The sequence below is a fragment of the Hoplias malabaricus genome, chromosome 6 (genome assembly GCF_029633855.1).
Source record: "Hoplias malabaricus isolate fHopMal1 chromosome 6, fHopMal1.hap1, whole genome shotgun sequence".
Taxonomy (NCBI): Eukaryota; Metazoa; Chordata; class Actinopteri; order Characiformes; family Erythrinidae; genus Hoplias; species Hoplias malabaricus.
This window is the reverse complement of record NC_089805.1, coordinates 38,644,420-38,663,527: the sequence shown is the minus strand read 5'-3', so window position 1 is coordinate 38,663,527 and position 19,108 is coordinate 38,644,420. Positions and strand designations below refer to the sequence as shown.

At 42.0% G+C, this 19,108-nt stretch overlaps 1 protein-coding gene across 1 annotated transcript in view; it reads left to right on the top strand.

Annotated features, from left to right (window-relative positions):
* The window catches only part of thsd7aa (thrombospondin, type I, domain containing 7Aa), a 151,542-nt gene extending 132,465 nt beyond the window's left edge, over positions 1 to 19,077 (top strand). The window contains exons 22-28 of the mRNA XM_066675314.1: positions 1,142 to 1,316; positions 4,085 to 4,258; positions 5,147 to 5,242; positions 9,209 to 9,291; positions 11,799 to 12,012; positions 12,526 to 12,613; positions 16,936 to 19,077. Coding sequence (XP_066531411.1) covers positions 1,142 to 1,316; positions 4,085 to 4,258; positions 5,147 to 5,242; positions 9,209 to 9,291; positions 11,799 to 12,012; positions 12,526 to 12,613; positions 16,936 to 17,023 — 918 coding nt within the window. The 3' untranslated portion in view covers positions 17,024 to 19,077. The remainder of the gene's footprint in view (positions 1 to 1,141; positions 1,317 to 4,084; positions 4,259 to 5,146; positions 5,243 to 9,208; positions 9,292 to 11,798; positions 12,013 to 12,525; positions 12,614 to 16,935) is intronic.
* Positions 19,078 to 19,108: the final 31 nt, after the last annotated feature.

Below are 19,108 nucleotides of genomic sequence, written 5' to 3'. Positions count from 1 at the left end.
GTCTGTGCTTCCTTTTCTCACTCTACCATCAATGCTTTTCTCAGCAATTTCTCTCTCTCTCTCGCTCACACACACAATCTAATTCTCAGTGTTTCTTTTTCACCCTCTCTGTCTCTCTCTCTACCCTCTATTTTGTGCCAGCTCGGTGCCACACACCCCTGTCACAGTGCCGGCTGTGAGGACTGGAGTGAGGCAGTATTGTATTGAACTGACTCTCTCCTTTGTTCTCCGGTGTCTGGCTGGAAGCCGTGTTTTGTGACAGCGAGGCGAGGGCTGCTCTCTCTCTCTCGACACTGTCCCGTGTTTTGAAAGGTTTTGGTCGGATGTGGGGAAAAGATGATGCTGAGAGCTGACAGATTGAAACGTATGTCAGACACCGAGTGTTACACAGCGCAAGTACAGTTCTTGAAGGATGCACCATTTGTGCCCTATATAGAGCATCGCTATGAGGATTTAACTGTGTCCTGTTTCATCAAAGCAAAAAAACTGAGCATATGCAATCTACTGCAAACTGCAGAAACACTACAACAAAAGTTTCACCAGAATATTTCTCTTCTTTGAAGCCTAGAGCTCAAACACACACATGTTCAAAGTCAAGTTGTTCCGCTGACAGAAACCCCCTTTACCATCAGGACACTATGTGACAAAACATCTCATGTGCCCCTTGGGCAAGTGATGCTGAGTTTACAGAGTGTAATGCCGGCTACACACTGAGCATTTACACTGTGAAGTAGTTCTAACAGGGTGCTGTGTTTGTGCCCCATTATTATATAGTAACCCTTTACTGAAAGCCAGGGCTGGTTAGACTACATTAGATTTTCATGACTACTGACATTAATATATTCATTTTAATATCATTTCACTTCAGACAGTGTTGTGTCTAATTAACCTTACCTTGTTGCCACATAAGCACTAAAATATGATGGACAAACAGTGCTAATGTGAGGCATCATGCTTATATAGTGACCCTTCAATTTAATGCATTCATAAGATCCTACTAGTGTGGGTTTTCTCCCTTTCAACTGTGCACTCAAAAATGCAAGAGCTGACGGCTCCCCCTTGTGGATAATCTGCATGTATCACTACGAGCCTTGTTCACGCACAGAGTAGTGTGTAAGGTGAGGTATTTCTGTATGCACAGGGAGCTCGGTGTGGAGAGGGCCTGCGCTACAGAAATGTGTCCTGCTTCGTTTCGGACGGCTCTGGGACAGATGAAGGCAGTTTAGTGGATGAGGAGCTGTGTGGGGATTTGGAGCAGACTGTGGATGGAGAAAAACAGATCACCCTGGAAGAGTTCTGCACACTGCCCTGTCCAGGTATCACCAACCACACCCACATACAGAAGAACTGTCAACATTTCTGGCCCGAAAGCATTGTTGGCTGTGTTGACATCAAAACATGAAAAAGATGTGGACCAACAAGCTTTTTACCTCTCGATACAGGATGTCAATATACTGTGTAGGTACATTATGTGATTATTTAATAAAGTTTTAGAGCAGAACATCAGTTAACTCCCAGTGTCTATAGATTAACTCAACATTCCCCTCACTGTTATTAATTTCAGATTTGTTTATTCTGTAGTGTGTAAACAAAGGTCAGGTTTATTATAGACACTCGCGACAACAGTAGTGGTAATACATGTCCCTATAGGTGGAAGCCAAGTGTCGCCATGGCAATACAGCCGTACCAAGATCTCTGGTCTGGGTTCATTTATAACCAATGTTTTGGGCCAAATTCTCAAAATAAAATCATTTGCAAAGGCACCAGGTAATTGCCATCAGTTTATATTAAAGTCTGATGGATTACACATAAGACCACTTTCACATTCAACTTTTTCAATTTAATAATCAAATTTACAAAAAAAAGGATGGGATTCCTCTTTAAAACGCACCAGTGCAGATAAGAGGGAGCTCTAAAAACGGCTGCGCAGACGAATTCCCCGTCAGACGGCGGTTTATAACGCTGCAAATCATCTATATATTCTATTTGCACTCATTCTGCAGGAGGACATTGGAAGTGATATAAACTTATTTTTGTAGAACACCTACACACCTCTGTAACTGCAGCTGGGACATGTTCCGGGGAAGACAAGGAAAATAGTGTCCTGACATTTATGACCATTAAATATAGAGTAGAACCTCTCTCTCTCTCTCTCTCTCTCTCTCTCTCTCTCTCTCTCTCTCTCTCTCTCTCTTTGTGTGTGTGTATAAATTCTGATAATAATAATTCTGGAGTGTACAGAAGCATTAGTGTATATATCCCTGAGTTTTCCAGGCCCAGCCGGCGCATGTGAATGACAGATTTATCCTTGTGTTTTGACGTGTTCTGTGTAGCTGAAGCAGAGAGTTGTGACACAGATATTTTTTTATTTTTTTTTTGCAGCAGTAGATGTGACAGTAATGATTCACCAGCATGCGTGTGTGTGTGTGTGTGTGTGTGCGTACAGGAGGAGGAGAGATGAGGAACCAAAACCTGAATGTTTGTATTGCGTTGTCAGTTAGACGAGAGCAGTGACACTTTCCGCATTCGTGCTGTGGACAGATTCATTACAGAGATCCACTCTCCATCAGAAGCTTTGAACTTGTAGTGTCATATCTTTAGAGCCTAGAGCCCAGAAACATACACACTAGCCCTACATGATGTGGACAAAGTATCATATTGTGATGAAATCGCTTAAGATTGCCACTGCAGTATACTTTCAGCAGTAAGGCAAAATAAATAAAGAATTAACCCTTTAAGACCAGTGCAAACATATAGTAATGTTTGCTCTTCTATAGCAATTTTATATGAATACATAGTTGACTGCACTCTGAATGAGCTCAGAAAAAATCACAGGGTCTTGTGCATCTTTTATGCAGTGATAGGAAATACGCCAATGCACTAAAATCATGTCTACACACTGCTACCTTCCACATTGACCAGTGTGGGCATGCCGTAACTCCTCCGGTGGCAGATTTAAAGAAGGACCTTCACAAGGTTTAGGGTTAACTCTTGGTGTGATGCTAGGAATCCACCTGCATTTTTTCAGTCATTAAATATAACTAAGGTTCCTTTCAGTCACCACCAAGTCAAACGTCTCTCCTCAATTCCCACTTCTGGTCTGAATCCTTAGACAAATACTCCTAATCGCTGTCCATAGATTTACATAGAGCAAGAGACAATGTACATACCCCCTCACACTCCCACCCCACCCACCGTCACGGTTCTCCTCTCAGCCTGTGCTGCTAATATGCACGTGTTCTGATAATCACAGCTGGGATTAGGGTTTTTGGAAAGGCTGCTTGATGATGAATTAATATGTGAGGTATTCACCATGCTGTACGGCCATTACAATAGGACAGTCTGACCTAGTTTATGCTAATGAGTGATGGCTGAGTCCAGACTGAGTCCATACACATGATGAAACCCCCAGCTAAGTGCAGGTGGAAGGTATTAACGCTAATACGTTATGAAATTCAAGTCACGTTTTCAGGAATAGGAACAGGCCTTTTATTTATTTATTTTTTTATTATTTATTTTTTAAATGAAGATTACAGCATAGCTTCATTTCTCATACTGAAATAAATATAGGATAAATACTTAATGGACAAATGGCCCTTTGTTCAGGCAGATGCTCTTTACAGTTCTACAATTACAGACTAGTTGCTCTTCACACTTTTACTTTACCCAGTCCTAGAATGGTCAGGTCCCCCACTGAACATGTGTGTTTTTGTTTTGAGGTGGTGGATAATTCTCAGAGCTGTAGGGGACTTGTGCTGGTGCTACATCACTGTGTGTTGCACTGCTAATAGTGGCTCAGACAAAGATGGATTCTCATTCTCCCACTGATAGGCTTAGGACAGTAGTTGGTTTTACTGCTTAATTAAAATACTGTCCAATGACATGCTAATTATACTATAACAGCATTTTGCAATTTTGTTTAAAATAGTTTTCATGGCTTATGATTTTGCTTAAATCCGTTAATACTGTGTTTAGGCAAGCCTCGGTTCCCCTCTCCTGTAAAGTTACCCTGTGGGAGATACCAGGTCTGTCGTGCCAGTGAAGGAACATTGATTAACTGTGTTATTTAAACTGTGTTTGGTAGGTGAGTGTTATCTGACCGACTGGACGCCGTGGAGCTCGTGTCAGCTGAACTGTGTGGGTGGAGATGACATGGGCTTCGGCTCGGTGCAGGTGCGCTCTCGGGCCGTTCTTGCTCAGGAACCGGAGAATCTCCTGCAGTGTCCAGAACAGGAGTGGGAGGCCAGACCCTGCACAGGTGCACAAACAAACCACACAAAACAGAAATGTTTGTTTTACCTAACTGATTCTGAAATGAAGACTTAAAGTTATTCAGGGTTGTGGTGGGTCTGGAGCCTGCCCGGAATCACTGGGTGCAAGGCAGGACACTCCCTGGAGGGGGTGCTAGTCCTTTGCAGGGTGACACACACTTACAAATTCATGCACACACTTACATCTAGGCACACTTTTGAGTTGCCAGTCCACCAGTCCATCTACCAATGTGTGTTTTTGAACCGTGGGAGGAAACTGGAGAACCTGGAGGAAACCCACACAGACACAGGGAGAACACATATAATTTATAAATTCTATAATGTATAAATTAATTCATTAATTATCTGTAACCACTTATCCAGTTCAGGGTCGTCAAGTTACGTTAAAACGAAGCACACCATTGTTTTTCTTGTGAAATTTCCAATAAGTTTGATGTGTCACATGACCCTCTTCCCATTGAAAAACCAAAAGTTGGATTCAAAATGGCCGACCTCAAAATGGCCGACTTCAAAATGGTCTCCACCCATCTTCAAAAGTTCCCCCTCCCATATACTAATGTGCCATAAACAGGAAGTTAATATCACCAACCATTCCCATGTTATTAAGGTGTATCCATATAAATGGCCCACACTGTATATATATTAACATCACATTTTTTTCTCATTAAAATCTCTACAGCCTAACATTTCTCACATTCATTTTCTCTGGTGTTTTCTTAATCTGAGCTCATTTCCATGCTGTCAGTGTTGTCCAGAGTGATCCAACATTTACCAGCACAATGGGAGAATGACCCAGTTACTGAATAATAGCAGGATAATAAGGCTTCAGTCTGAAGAGTTAAAGTAAATCCTTCTTTTCCTCTAACTTCTTCCAGACGGCCAGTGTTATGAGTATAAATGGATGACCGGTCCATGGAAGGGTTCTTCTCGTCTGGTGTGGTGCCAGAGATCAGATGGGCTGAACGTCACAGGTGCGTCCCTCATATCTACACAGTGGTCAAATGACCCGTACTTCTGTTTATAACAATAAAGTAAAAACATATAGAGGCATGTGCAAACATTGGGCAATGGGCCCCATATCAAACGACATGTTTTGTTGATATCGTAAGTGAAAAAATAAAACATTTTTTTTACATTTCTGGACACTTCAGCCTAGAGTTTGTTTAGTAAATATTGCATATATCACTCAAATTGACAAAGCATGTCCTTTGACCAGGAGTGTTTAAACATAAACAAACGACTGTATGCGGTGTCTCTGTTGTGGCACAGAGCGATACACGACCTCTAGGATCCGATTAATCTATAAACTGCGAGCCTGGATGTTTGCACAATAGATTTGTGAAGCTGTTTTTTTCCAGGACGGTGAGGGACCCAGTCTACAGACTGTAGAGCAGTGGAGAGTGCTGAGTGGGACAAGGGTGGGAGATAAGTTGACATTATGAGCTGTCAGGAGCTGTCAGACTAGAGCAGGGCAGTAGGGTGTGATTACTCCAGCAGAGCCTGTGTATAAGCCATGTGGAAATGAGCTTTTAATCCATGACAATGTCACACTCACATTTTAATCCCATTCCCTGTCACTGTTTTTCTCCTCATGGTGTGTGTGAGAGTGTGTTTGTGTGTGACAGTGTGGGAGTTTGAAATGTGAAGTGCTACAGCTTTTGTAGCCTGCTGTGTATTTGAACACTGTAAAAAAACGCTAATAAAAACAGTCGCAACAGTGGAATGACCTTTGAGCTTTGACCTTTGCTTATGGAAAACGGGGTATTTGTTTCACTCTGAATGTGTATCATGAATGTATGATGTTTTACAAACTGAATAACAGGAATTTGGAACAAATCTGTCATTACCAATGCAATGTGTTCTATCTAAAACCCTTCGTGGATTAAAAAAATGAAGCTTCCACGATGTAAAATTTTAGTCATCTATCTCCACTATGCTGAGCCATCCAAATTCAGCTCATTCCAGATGGCATGCATATGCCTGGCCACTTTGATTGACGGAAGGCTGCTCTGGAGCTTCTAGCCACTACCCATTTCCTCTCCAACAGCATGGACTCTCCCTCATGAATATTCATCTGTTGTTCTGAGGTGTGAAACTTTATGAATATTCATTGAAATAACTTGTAATAGGTAAACACATTTTTGCAGATGCCTGCAGTTTATTTTGAGGCTTCAAAGGCCATTCGTGTGCACCTCCCAGCAGCTGTAGCTTCTTTCCAGTAGATTCAGTAATAGAAAACAGCAGTGTGCTCTAGGAAGGAACTCACACTGTGCAAGGATATTTCCCTGCTTTCTCTGTGACAGCTCATTAAAGGGCCCACATCATGGAAAAGTGCCATTCCCCCCCTCAATAGTAATTGTTTAATGTTGTTTAAAATACAGTACCCATCAAAAGTTTGGACACACCAACTTAGGGACTGTTTCCTTTGTTTTGGGCCATTTTCCACATAGTGTGAAAGAACAGTACCAGTCAAAAGTTTGGATATCTTCTCATTCAATGATTTTTCTTTGTTATTTTTTTATTATTTTCTACATTGTAACTGAATTTGGAAGATATTAAAACAATAAAGAAACACATATGGAAATATATAGTAAACAAAAAAGGGTTAAACAAACCAGAATATGTTTTATATCTTCAAAGTAGCCCTCTTTTGCTTTGATGACAGCTTTGCACACTCTCTCCGTTCTCTCAGTCGGCTTCATGAGGTCGTCACCTAGGATGGTTTTCAGTGAACAACCTCAAGAGTTCATTTTCTAGAACCGCTCGCCGCCTTTATGTGTTTGAGACCATAACTTTGGTTGTGCAGAGGTAGGGGCTGGTACACTGTCCTATACAGAGCATAGCCCTATTCCACCAATGACTACAGAGAAGATGTGTCCAAACTTTTGACTGGTACTTTATAATATTAAATCCCAAGTTCATATTTTCATATATGGAAATTAAGTTACAAAAACATTGTTTTAATTTATTGCTTTGTGTCACAAAAACAGTGACTACTGCCTGAGGTACAGTAGAGTTCAGCCAATCAGAGTCGATGTCATTTGCATATTGTTGCTCACTTTATAATATAAAAATTCCAGATGCCATTTCAAAAGTTTTATAAACTCAAACTTATATGTAGACATTTCAATATCTCCACTAACCTTTCAGGTGCACTTTGTTGTTCTGCAATTACAGACCCTAACACACTGGTTGCTCTGCATACTTTATTATCCCACCTACCCATCCCCTGGTCTTCGATTGTCAAGACCACCACAGGGCAGGTATGATTTGGGTGGTGGACCATTCTCAGCGCTGCACTGACAGTGACGTGATGGTGATGTGTTAGTGTGTGTTGCACTGGCACAACTGAATCAAACACAGCAGTGGCACAAAACATCCAGCCGACAGCGTCCTGTGTTCACTGATGAATGACTAGACGACCAACACAAACTGTGCATCAACAGATGAGCTAGTGTCTCTGATTTACATCTACAAGTTGGACCAATGGGGTAGGAGTGTCTAACAGAGTGAACATTGAGTGGATGCCATGTTTAAAAACTCCAGAAGCACTGCTGTGTCTGATCCACTTGTACCAACAAAACTAACATTAACACACGGGCAGCGCTGAGAACGATCCACCGCCCAAATCTTTCCTGCTCTGTGGGGGTCCTGATCAATCAAGTGCAGCAACAAAGTGAGACATTCTAAGGGATGAAGAGAGGTTTAAAGATGGTCAAGTCCAAATGAATGATGGCTGTATTCGGTGTAGTCATGAAAAAAGAAAATGAATGGCTAAAGAACTGTAGATGGAATAGTTTCTCTGTTGTTGAACTAAAAACACTTTAATAGTTGGCTGTAGAAGCGGGAGAAGCAGGGCACGGGGTGAGGTTTCTGTTTCAGCGCTCTCATTGCAGACTCTATTGATTTATCTGAGCTTCGAGAAAATAAAGGCTCTGAGAAAGGCCCAGTTTGCCCGCTGGCTGTCCATTTCACTGTATTCATAAGCCCACTGGATTATCCCTCAGGCTATGAGAGAGAGAGAGAGAGAGAGAGAGAGAGAGAGAGAGAGAGAGAGAGAGAGAGAGAGAGAGAGAGAGAGAGAGAGAGAGTACTGTTATTTCTCTCCTTGTGATATGATTCCTGGGTGTCCCACAGAGAGATTCATTTTTAATTGTGTGCTGCAGTGCCTCTGTTCACTAGTGGCTATTCACAAGGGACCGGGCAGGAGTGCAGGTTTTCCATTTATTCTGTGTGTCTCCTCTCATATATTCACACAGTCGGCCAGATGATGAATTAATGGTAATGTATGTGTGTGTGTGCCTAGAGGTCTGCACCAGTTTTTACAGCAGTTAATACGAGGCGGTCCTTCAGTACTTGTGCTAATTTCATAAAACAGCAGAGTTACCAAGGGGAAAAGAATGAGGGGGCAGTGGGAGAGAGAGGACGGCAGCTGAGAGAGAGGGGGGGTGAGAAAGAAAAGAGATGAAAGAGTGAGGAGAAACAAAGATGAAAGAGAGAAAAGCAGGGAGGGAGGGAGGGAGAAATTAAAGAGGGAAATGGAATAAGCTGGAGAAAATATCAAATAGAGACAGGGAAGAGAATAAAATGGGGAAGAAGCAAAGGACGGAGAAACAGACAGTGAAGGAAACGGACAGTAATAAAGAGGAATAAAAAAGGGAGAATAAGACAAAGAAAAAAAGAGCAGTGTTGGAATAGAGACAGCAAAACAAGAAGGAAGACAGACTCAGTAACAGAGAGAGAGAGAGAGAGAGAGAGAGAGAGAGAGAGAGAGTATAGATTCTTGAGTGAGACTCAAATGCCTCCAGCACTACAGACAGACTCAAAATAAAAAGGAGCGTGGAAGAATCTGGGACGTGTGTGTGTGTGTGTGTGTGTCGGTCTGTCTGTGTGTTAATGTCGTCTAAAGTGCTGGATTCTTTTCGCATTTTCTGTAGGTGGATGCCTGGCGACAAGTGAACCTGTGTCAGATAGGTCATGTGACCCTGCCTGTGACAAACCCCGCTCCTACTGCACTGAGGTGAGTCTGTGTGTGTGTGTGTGTGTGTGTGTGTGTGTGTGTGTGTAAGGCACAAGAAAAGTGTCTACCCGGCTCAAGGGGACATTTCTGCTACAACAGGTTTGGCTGTTCTCACAGGTAGAGTGTGTGAGAGAGAGAAGGTGAGGAGGAAAGTGGGAGTGAAATGAAATGTGAGATATACCTGCTATATGGATATATGGTCACTGTTATAAAAATAGCTATATATATATATATGTATACTGTGCTTGCACACAGAGGAAATTGTTCTCTGCATTTAACCCAATCCGTGCAGTGAAACACACATTTACACACACACTAGTGAACACTAGGGGGCAGTGAGCATACATGCCCGGAGCAGTGGGCGGCCCTAGCCACGGCGCCCAGGGAGCAGTTGGGGGTTAGGTGTCTAGCTCAAGGGCACTTCAGTCATGAACCTGCTGGTTCTGGGGATTGAACCGGCAACCTTCTGGTTACAAGCCCAGTCAGAAATGCAGGTGGTGACAGATGTATTCTGTCTTTTTGGCCCACGCTAAGAGCCTAGGCTCATGGTCAAGTCACATATTCTTCCAATCAGGAAATACTCTGAACATCTTCATGAGACGCAGCAATAGAAACAAACCACTGATTCCACACAGGAAAAAAAAAAAACATTCCAGCAACTTCTACAGTCTGAGACATCATTTAAAATTCTCTTTTAAAAGCAGTTTCCTATCCAAAGATTAAGCATTCATGCGCAGTGTATCACTTGTACATCTGTAATGCAGTGCAGCAGTGCATATAGCTGCGAGTCAGTGAGTTAACCCCCCGCTGTGTATTACTATATTTCTCTATGGGTTTGGACCAATATATCGCCCCTGCTCCTATTGTCTGCTGCTTTGGAGCATCACATGGGCCAATTCCATCCTGCTCTCTCATGTGTGCGCTGATCTGAGCGCTGTGTTTGCACTGGGAGTGATTATCCTCCTGAGATTGCTGAGGAAGTAGGAGACCCCCCGCTAACTGCAGGCAAAGCAGTGAGAATACACATCAGAAATCAGTGGGCTGTGGAACGCCCCTCTGGATGTCTCCACGCACAAACATTTTCATAAACACATAAGCATGAAGGCACAGAGTTAAACATACACGCCCACAAATATCAGTTAGAGAAAAACTGGCTGTGGCTTCTCTCGTCAGATAACCCCCACCCCCATATATCTTCACCAACAAATCCCCGACACTACTGCTTTGATTGAGGCACGTCTTTTCTGCTGCTCTTTTAAGAATGCGGAGAAATACAGACACAGCAGGGAACCATCCTCCAAGGCATCACTGTATGTTAAAAACACTCTGCTTAAAGTCGAATCATCGTAGAGTATAATGTTGGGCTGAAAGGAAGGAATTACTAAAGATAAGATCAAACTAACAGTAACACGCAGAAGCGACAACATAAGCATGTCCCCAATTTTCTACAGCAGTGACGAGGATTAGATGTCATTCGATGTCATCATCAACGCCTCCATGTCAGTGGTTTTAAATCTCAATAGTATTCTAACCTAGTGCTTTACTGAAAGACTCACTGTAAAACTGCAACACACATGGTGAAATATAGGCTTCAGATAAATGGCATGGGTTTGACCAAAATGGCTCCCTAATCACTCATTATTATTGTGACGTTAGTGCGGCGCTTTTAAGTTCACTAAGTAACACTAGGAAATCGGACACCCCCACTGTCCGTTGCTTAGTAACAAATAAACTCTGAATGTTCCCTGGTCCACATTCAGCAAATGTAGTGAGCCACGTTGTTTACTATAAATAAAGAGTGCAATGTTGAGATTATGTATTGTGTATTGTTTTTAAAATCACTTTCTAATACATCTTTATGATTCAGAAACAGTGATGGTGACACACTCAATTGTGCCCTAAAACGTGAACAGGGAGCCATTTTAGACACTGGTTAAGATAAATTGGGAAATGTTAATATCTTCTGGGTTAAACATTAGCCATTAGGAATGCTAACACAAAATAGCATTAGCATGACGCATTTTCCCCGTTTTTGACCAGGTTTTGACCTTTTTGGCCTGAAATGGAACGTAGTGCGGTGGTTTGGTTCCAACTTGACCTCACTAATATTCAGCAGCACCACAATTACAGCATATGAAAGTTAACACCATGCAAACATCACTAAATAATCAGATCAGATCAGAAATCATCATCCACACGAGGCAGCAGTAGGAGCAAAGACAAGTTTGAAATGAAAAACACTAAAAGGTGAAACATGTTTGTATAATGTGCATGATCCAAAGAACTGGCAAAATATAAAGCCCTTGATGAACCTCTAAAATGAGTGGACAGTACTCCAGGGTCATTTGGGAGCCATTGTCCTAAAACATCTGTAAACAGACACATGTCCAGTTTGATTGGTAGCTTTCAATGCTAAGTGATTCCACTTAAATACGGCAGATTGATCTTTGTCCAGCCATTTCCTGTTGTTTGTTTTCTTGTAACTGGTGTGTTGCTGCCCCCTGCAGGCTGGTATATGTGGCTGCGAGGAGGGCTACACCGAGGTGATGACTTCAGATGGTGTTCTAGACCAGTGCACAGTCATCCCAGTGCTGGAGATCCCCACTGCAGGAGACAGCAAAGCTGACGTTAAAACCATCAGAGCCATCAGTCCCACCCAGCCCACCACCAACCTGCCCGGCCGCTCCGGACGAACCTGGTTCCTGCAGCCCTTCGGACCAGGTGGGTTTTAACAGATTCATAATTAGGGCCTTACCATTTCTAATGGGACTGTGAATTTAATCAATGCTAATTATATGTCCAAAAGTTTATAGACACTCCTCATAATTAATGAGTTGAGCGTGCAGCTTCTAAAAGCTCTAAAGAAAAGCATTATTGCTAATAGAAAGGGATGACATGGTGTAGCTGCACATGAACAGTGCTCCATGGGAAGGGTGAATCTTGAGGTTTTAATCATATTTAATAAAGCTCAGCTGTTTCACCTTACGTTCCCATGCTACAGTAAAATACTTCTTAGCTACTGTTGGTTTTTGGAAACGATAATTTGTCCCTGTCTCTGCAGCAGGTTCTTGTTCTTGTCGGTTGGTATCTATGAACAGCCAGTGTGAGGTGAGCAGGTTCAGGAGGGGGTGGTGCTGCTGGTGCGGTGGAGCCTCCCACTGGCAGCTTTTAATGAGCAGCGGTTGAGAAGCAGCCGGTGTTGATTCGTCTGTGTTGTTCTGCTCTTCTGTACAGATGGCAAGCTGAAGACCTGGGTGTATGGTGTGGCCGCTGGAGCTTTTGTGCTGCTTGTATTCATCTTCTCCATGACTTACTTAGCCTGGTAAGAACATGTAACACCCACGGCAAGACTGTTATTTCATTCTGTGCATCTACAACCTCAGGGCAGCAGCAAGATTCTGGCAGATGACTTTTGTTCTCAGTTTTTTTCGTGTGAATTGATTTTACTTTTAAAAATAGGATCAATCATAAAACACTAAGACAAAGTATGGTCTGCACTATGGTGTATTAATCTCTGAAGTGCGGTACCTACGCCTTAATATAGTTCTAATGCTTATTGATTCACTGTATATTTATGTGGAGTCGGGCCCTTCAGGAATATTTATGAACCTCTTATAAATGCCAAGCCATCAGAGAGCCTAGAGAGTTAGCTATGAGGAATAGTATATAGAATATAAATATCATAGTATCAAAGCACTGAAGCAAACCTAGCGATGCCATATTTATAAGCAGAAGTGGACAGAGCAGAGTAAACTGAAACCCATGTGAAATTACTGTTCCTGCAGTGAAGCATCTCAAGTGCTTTTCCTACTCCGCTAGTAGCAGCTCAAGAGTAGCTGAACTTTGCTGATATCATACATCAGTCAGTAAAGAATGGGAGGTTTTTAAGTGTTACTCCTCTGTAATGGATTCCTTTAAGTCTGACCAATCACAACGCAGCACTGATGCTGTCAACTGTGTTAGAAAACTGATTATTAGAGGTGTAACAGACTCATGATTCAGTTAGATTTGATTCACGATTCATGATTCTGGGTTCACGATTCCTCACAAGACTTTATAATAAAGAAATAAATAAAGAAAGGCTAAAAGAACATAGGAGCTCAGGTTTACAGTCACAATCCCCTTCGACAGACTACTGCTGAATAGAAAGAGGGGCATCTCATGTTCAACCAGTGCACAAGTGTCGAGAGGCCGTAGTTTATGACTCACATCATGATATTGTTATGCTTCATGTCAGGGTTCATCATTACAAGTGGTAGTTTACAGTCTGGGGCGGCACGGTGGCGCAGCAGGTAGGGACCTGGAGGTTGTGGGTTCGATTCCCGCTCCGGGTGACTGTCTGTGAGGAGTGTGGTGTGTTCTCCCTGTGTCTGCGTGGGTTTCCTCTGGGTGACTGTCTGTGAGGAGTGTGGTGTGTTCTCCCTGTGTCCGCGTGGGTTTCCTCCGGGTGTTCCGGTTCCCTCCCACAGTCCAAAAACACACGTTGGTAGGTGGATTGGCGAATCAAAAGTGTCTGTAGGTGTTAGTGAATGTGTGTGTGTGTGTCTGTGTTGCCCTGTGAAGGACTGGCGCCCCCTCCAGGGTGTATTCCCGCCTTGCGCCCAATGATTCCAGGTAGGCTCTGGACCCACCGTGACCCTGAACTAGATAAGTGGTTACAGATAATGAATGAATTAATCAATCAATGAGTTTACAGTCTGAATATTTAAATTTAAGAAATACATATTTTTAAAGCTTTTGACCTGCAGCTATTTAAAAAAAAACACAAGGTGACAGCAAACCTGCTTCCAATTCCAAACATGTTGTTCCCCCTGAGCAAGCTTTGCAGTCTGCTCTGGTGACAGAGAAAGAGGTAAACATACTGGATGGGCTGAGCCATGCTGTACAGACTGTCCTGGATAGATAAAGTCATATTCACATTAATCATGAAAACGTAGGAAAAGCTGAGCACAGCTTAATACTGCAGCAGGTTTAGGGCTCTGTACGTCGCATTAAAGATGAAATGTACAAAATCAGCTGTTATCTTGAACTGTGCTCAGTGATTTTAACAAACCCTGGTGTTTAAAGAACTGTTTAAAACACATTGGACAGACAGTGATGTCTAAGGCGTCTTTTCTTTATTTTGATCTAAAACTGTAGATCATTTGAGGTTGTGCTTTATCAAGAATAATGTCACCACACCCAGGTGCTCTGTTATTTACATAAACACACTGCCTCCTCCTTCTATTGCTTATCTATTGCTTGGATTAAATAGGAAAAGATAAAATTAGATGACATTCCTCACAAAAACACTTCAGTGTAGATGTAAATATTGTATTAGTTCCTGTGATTATTCACCTGTGTGCGCAACATTATTCATGGATTTATATAACGACAGCTCTCTCTGGTTCTTTCAGCTCCAGTTATAAAAGACCAATGTAACATTTATTCTCACGTGTTTAAAGACTGTAAAATATATGAGTGTTTGCCAGAATGTTGCAGTTGTTCTTTCCATTATCTTTTATTCATTAGGATTCATTTCAGTTCATTTCCACGTCTTGTTTCATTTTTCATTCTGAATCATGCATTTCATCATTCATTTCCCCCCTCTGTCCCCCGCTCTGCCTGTCAGTTTGTGTATTCTGACCCGGCACTCGGCTCAGAACGCTGACACTTCATCGGTGGTGTGGGTCGGAGCGAATGACCAAGAGATAACGTTCACCTGTCCCAACTGCCAGCACGCTGAGACTCAAATCAACTAAAAACAAAAATAAACGAGCTCAGCTCCTCCCCCTTCCCCCGGGGGCCAATCACCAGGCCCCTGCTCCCACTCGCCGTCACGCTGCCTCACATTCACTCGTGCCTCTCTGACCGCTCAGCTCTGGAGGAGATATAGCTGGTGGAGGTGAGGATGTAGTCCAGGTTCAGTCCCAGTGGTGTTCTATCCCCTACATCCTGTATTGTCTGTATAGTCCTCTGTAGGGTAGGAATCCGAAATCCCATTTACACCTGGCCACTTGAACCCTGATACATTTCTACTTCCCAGCACTGATACCTAGGCCCTGTTTATACCTGGTTTTAACATCTGTCTTCAGTAATCTACTCACTAGAGGATGGCAAGTGATACGTATGTTTACCCTCTGACCGTTCCAGGGGTCTTAGTGCATCTTCCGTGATCACAGAGAAAGTATTTAGAGATGTTTCCACAGTTTTGACCACATTGTCCTGTAAAAACTAATGGTTCATCAGCTGTAATAACTTTATAGTATGTAAATTAACTCGGTTTACTTGTACCTCATGTTTATTTGGTTTAGTCGAGAAAAACAAATTCTGTTTCTCATCAACACCTCTGGTCATTTCCTGTGTTTCAAATGAATTGACACCAATAAAAGCATCTTCAGAGGTCCTGCTGAGTCTGTGATGCCTCGGTGGGGTCAGAGTTCATTTGGCACATCACTAACAGTATATAGGAATTTTTTTCATCTTGCTACTAGAGGCACAAACTGCAGTACTCTGATCAATACTGCCCCCTGTTTGCCATTCTCTTGTAATTACACATCCCCATACACTCTCAGAAAAAGGTGTGGTGGTACGTTTTGCCGTCAGTGAAGTATTATATGTACTCAAAAGTACATATTCAGTATCTTTAGGGAATGGGAATGTACCAATTACTGTGTTCTTTGTAGAGTTTAGGTTTAAAATAAAAATCATTAATTTCTTAAATCATTTCAACTGCAGGGTATTAATTACATTAAGGTTTTGATACAGACCTTATGTAATGATCTGAACTCCATCAAACACACATTCAACCAAACATTTCCAGACAAACGTGATTGACCAACCAAACATTCATGCTTCTTTAAGTTTGTTCATGTTCGTCCAATCAGTGTGCCCTGGCCTTCAGACCACCGCTTTACCTTGTAAAGGGACATTTATGCTGTCTCTGTCTTTAGAGAACAGCACTGTACCATCCTCCAAACTCTATCATTCCTTTCTCCTGTGTTTATTCAAGCCCACCATCGGAGCAGAACATGCTCCCCCAGACTCATTGTCTAGTTTGACTCGGTAGCGTTAGCTAAGATCATGTGTATTTAAGTAGATGATGTCACTATCTCATATCTCTAATTGTCTGCGTTATTTCTGCCGTAGTGCTCACTAAGGTAAGACATGGAGTTCTCAGTGCATCGGGATTTGCTTCCTCATGCTTTTTTCTATGCCTCATTAACTCTTTTACTTACAAAATGGCAGCTATTCATACTCTTAGGAGTCTTTAAGGACAAATGAGCTTCTTCGGTTGCGTCATTTAGACTACAGATATTGTGAAGCACGTAATAATACACTTCAGAGACTGTAACTGTGAATGTCTTCTGTAGTGTACTGTATTATAGCAGCTTTACAGCAGCTCTCGCTCTGCTAGAACTGACCACTGCATGATGATTACTAAAAGCATGACCATAGAAATAGAAATGCATGGAATCTAATAAAACACAATATCCCCTTGACTAGCCTGGCTTACTAAAAACGCCTAGGATTACTTACAGCTCAGTTGGTTGAAGATCATTTTCCTGTAGCACTCAAGACAAATAGGAATGCAAGCTCATATGTTTAGACAGCATTTTAACTCTGCTTCTTTATTATCACCCTCCCTACCCCTCACCCTCTCAGCAAAAAGCCAAAGAAGCCCCAGAGAAGACAGATGAACAACAGACTGAAGCCTCTGACGCTAGCTTACGATGGCGACGCTGACATGTAGCCTCCCTGGACGCCCCACTGTCCCCTGTAAACCATATGACTCCACAGCTGCCTACTGGCTACAGCCTGCGCAGACGTACGAACTGCTACTTTTTCTATGACGTTAAAGAATCTCAGACTCTGCCTCTTTCTAATTAGCCCATGTTTGACCCCCCCCCCACACATCTTTTTTTTTCTTTTTTTCTTTACATGTTTCCACTTTCACTGGAGCCTTCACGAACTCTTATCTTCTTAAGGAAGTCTGCCTTTGCCTTTCTGCCATTTCTGTAACATAGACTTGTCTTTCTGGAGGAAGTCTGTTGGAGACGGCCCTTTTTCACATTGAGTGTTTGTTTATTTTTTCTTCTTCTTCACTGAGAAAGCACAAGGATACCCTTCTTCGGGCATGTGCGGCTGCAGGGTTCGGATAACTCCGTATCTCACAGCTCCGCTACAAGTGATCTGTCACTGTCCTTCTCCAAAAAAACACTCTCCATTTGCGTTTGCTTGTTGCAGCCGTCTCCTCTGCAGTGTTTGAGGCGGTAGATTTAAGGTTGGTGGTGAAGTTTTACCGACCTGCTAGCGCCCCCTACTGAAACTCTGGCCTGACTCTTCCTGTCTCTGTATTCAGGTCCCATTTTGCACTATATTAGTGCAGCATGATTACTTATAACATTGCCATAGAATACTGCCTCTCTCATACCAGACGATGTACAGTGTTGTGCTAGCATTAAAACGTAGCCCTTTTTTGCAGAATGAACTCAGCAATGTTTGTTTAAAGTTGCTTATTTTACCTCTTGTTTGTGATAAAATGGGGCACACATGTAAGATATGTTTTGTGGTTGCCACTACCCCGTAACATGTACAGTTCGAGTCTAAGTGTTGCGTTTTTTTTTTTCTTTGCCTGATTGACTTTCTATGACATTTCATCTTTCTTTTGACTGGGGGTTATGAAGGCTCAGTTCAGTGAAACGTTGGGTTAATGTATAGTACAGGGAGGCATTACAATGCCCTAGACAGGCTCTTATAAATTTTTATTTAACACATATTTGGCAAATAACTGGCTGCTCATTACCTCTATATTCCATATTTAGTTAATATTTAATATGCAGCTGGATTATTACCAGTGAATTACAAGAAACATGATTGTTATTGTGTAATAAGAGCGTTATTACTATAGTATTATACTGTCCCCTGTACTGACACGTTACATTATTTTCTGTTAATTTCTTTGATTTTAAAGGGCTCCATTGCCACAATATGAGCGCTTTCAGAGGGTTTGGAACAAGTCTAGTGATTCTAATCTGTTTATGGAAGTGAGAGCTGTTGTATAACACAGTAATTACACGTGTCATAACAACTACAGCCCCAGAAACTAAAGTAACAACATTAGCTGGAAATGTGAGGGTGAATTTGGTTGCTTTTTGTAAATGTTGTCAGGAAATGGAGTGGGAAATACAAAAGGTGCTCAGCTTTTTCAGGGAACGTGAAGAAGCTGAACCTATCCACAGATTTTTTTTTATTTTTTATTTTTTATTTTTTTTTTTTTTTTTTTTAACGGGAAACTGGAGGTTTCTCTCTGCAGATATGGTTCATCAGTTCCAAAGAAGCAAGGCTCAGCAACACGGAGGATGAGTTAGAGGAGGAAGAGCGGCTCTGGGTCTGGATCAGAAGCGCAGACTGAGGGATAAGCTATATCTACTGTGTGTATTAAAAAATGTTTGCCTCTATTGGCATATCATTAACTTATTAACATGTTAACATTATCAACAGCAGATGAAAGGAATGTTTACTCTTTTTGTTTGTTAAATTATGAGTTGTAAATACATGGATGATTTTATTTAACAAGTTTCTGTATTATATATAAATATGTTAATTTTGTTTTTTATGCACAAAAAAAAAAAAACTGTGGGCATGCACGGATGAGAGAGTGAATGTGTGTGTGTGTGTGTGAGAGAGAGTGAGTGAGAGTGAGTGAGAGAGTGAGTTAAGTTACTGATCTTCTCTGGGGCTGTCCAGATGTACTGTGTGAAAACGTTGCTCAGCTTTGTCCTTTTCCTACAGGTTGTTTATATGTATCTGATGAATTGCTGATAATAAACAAGAA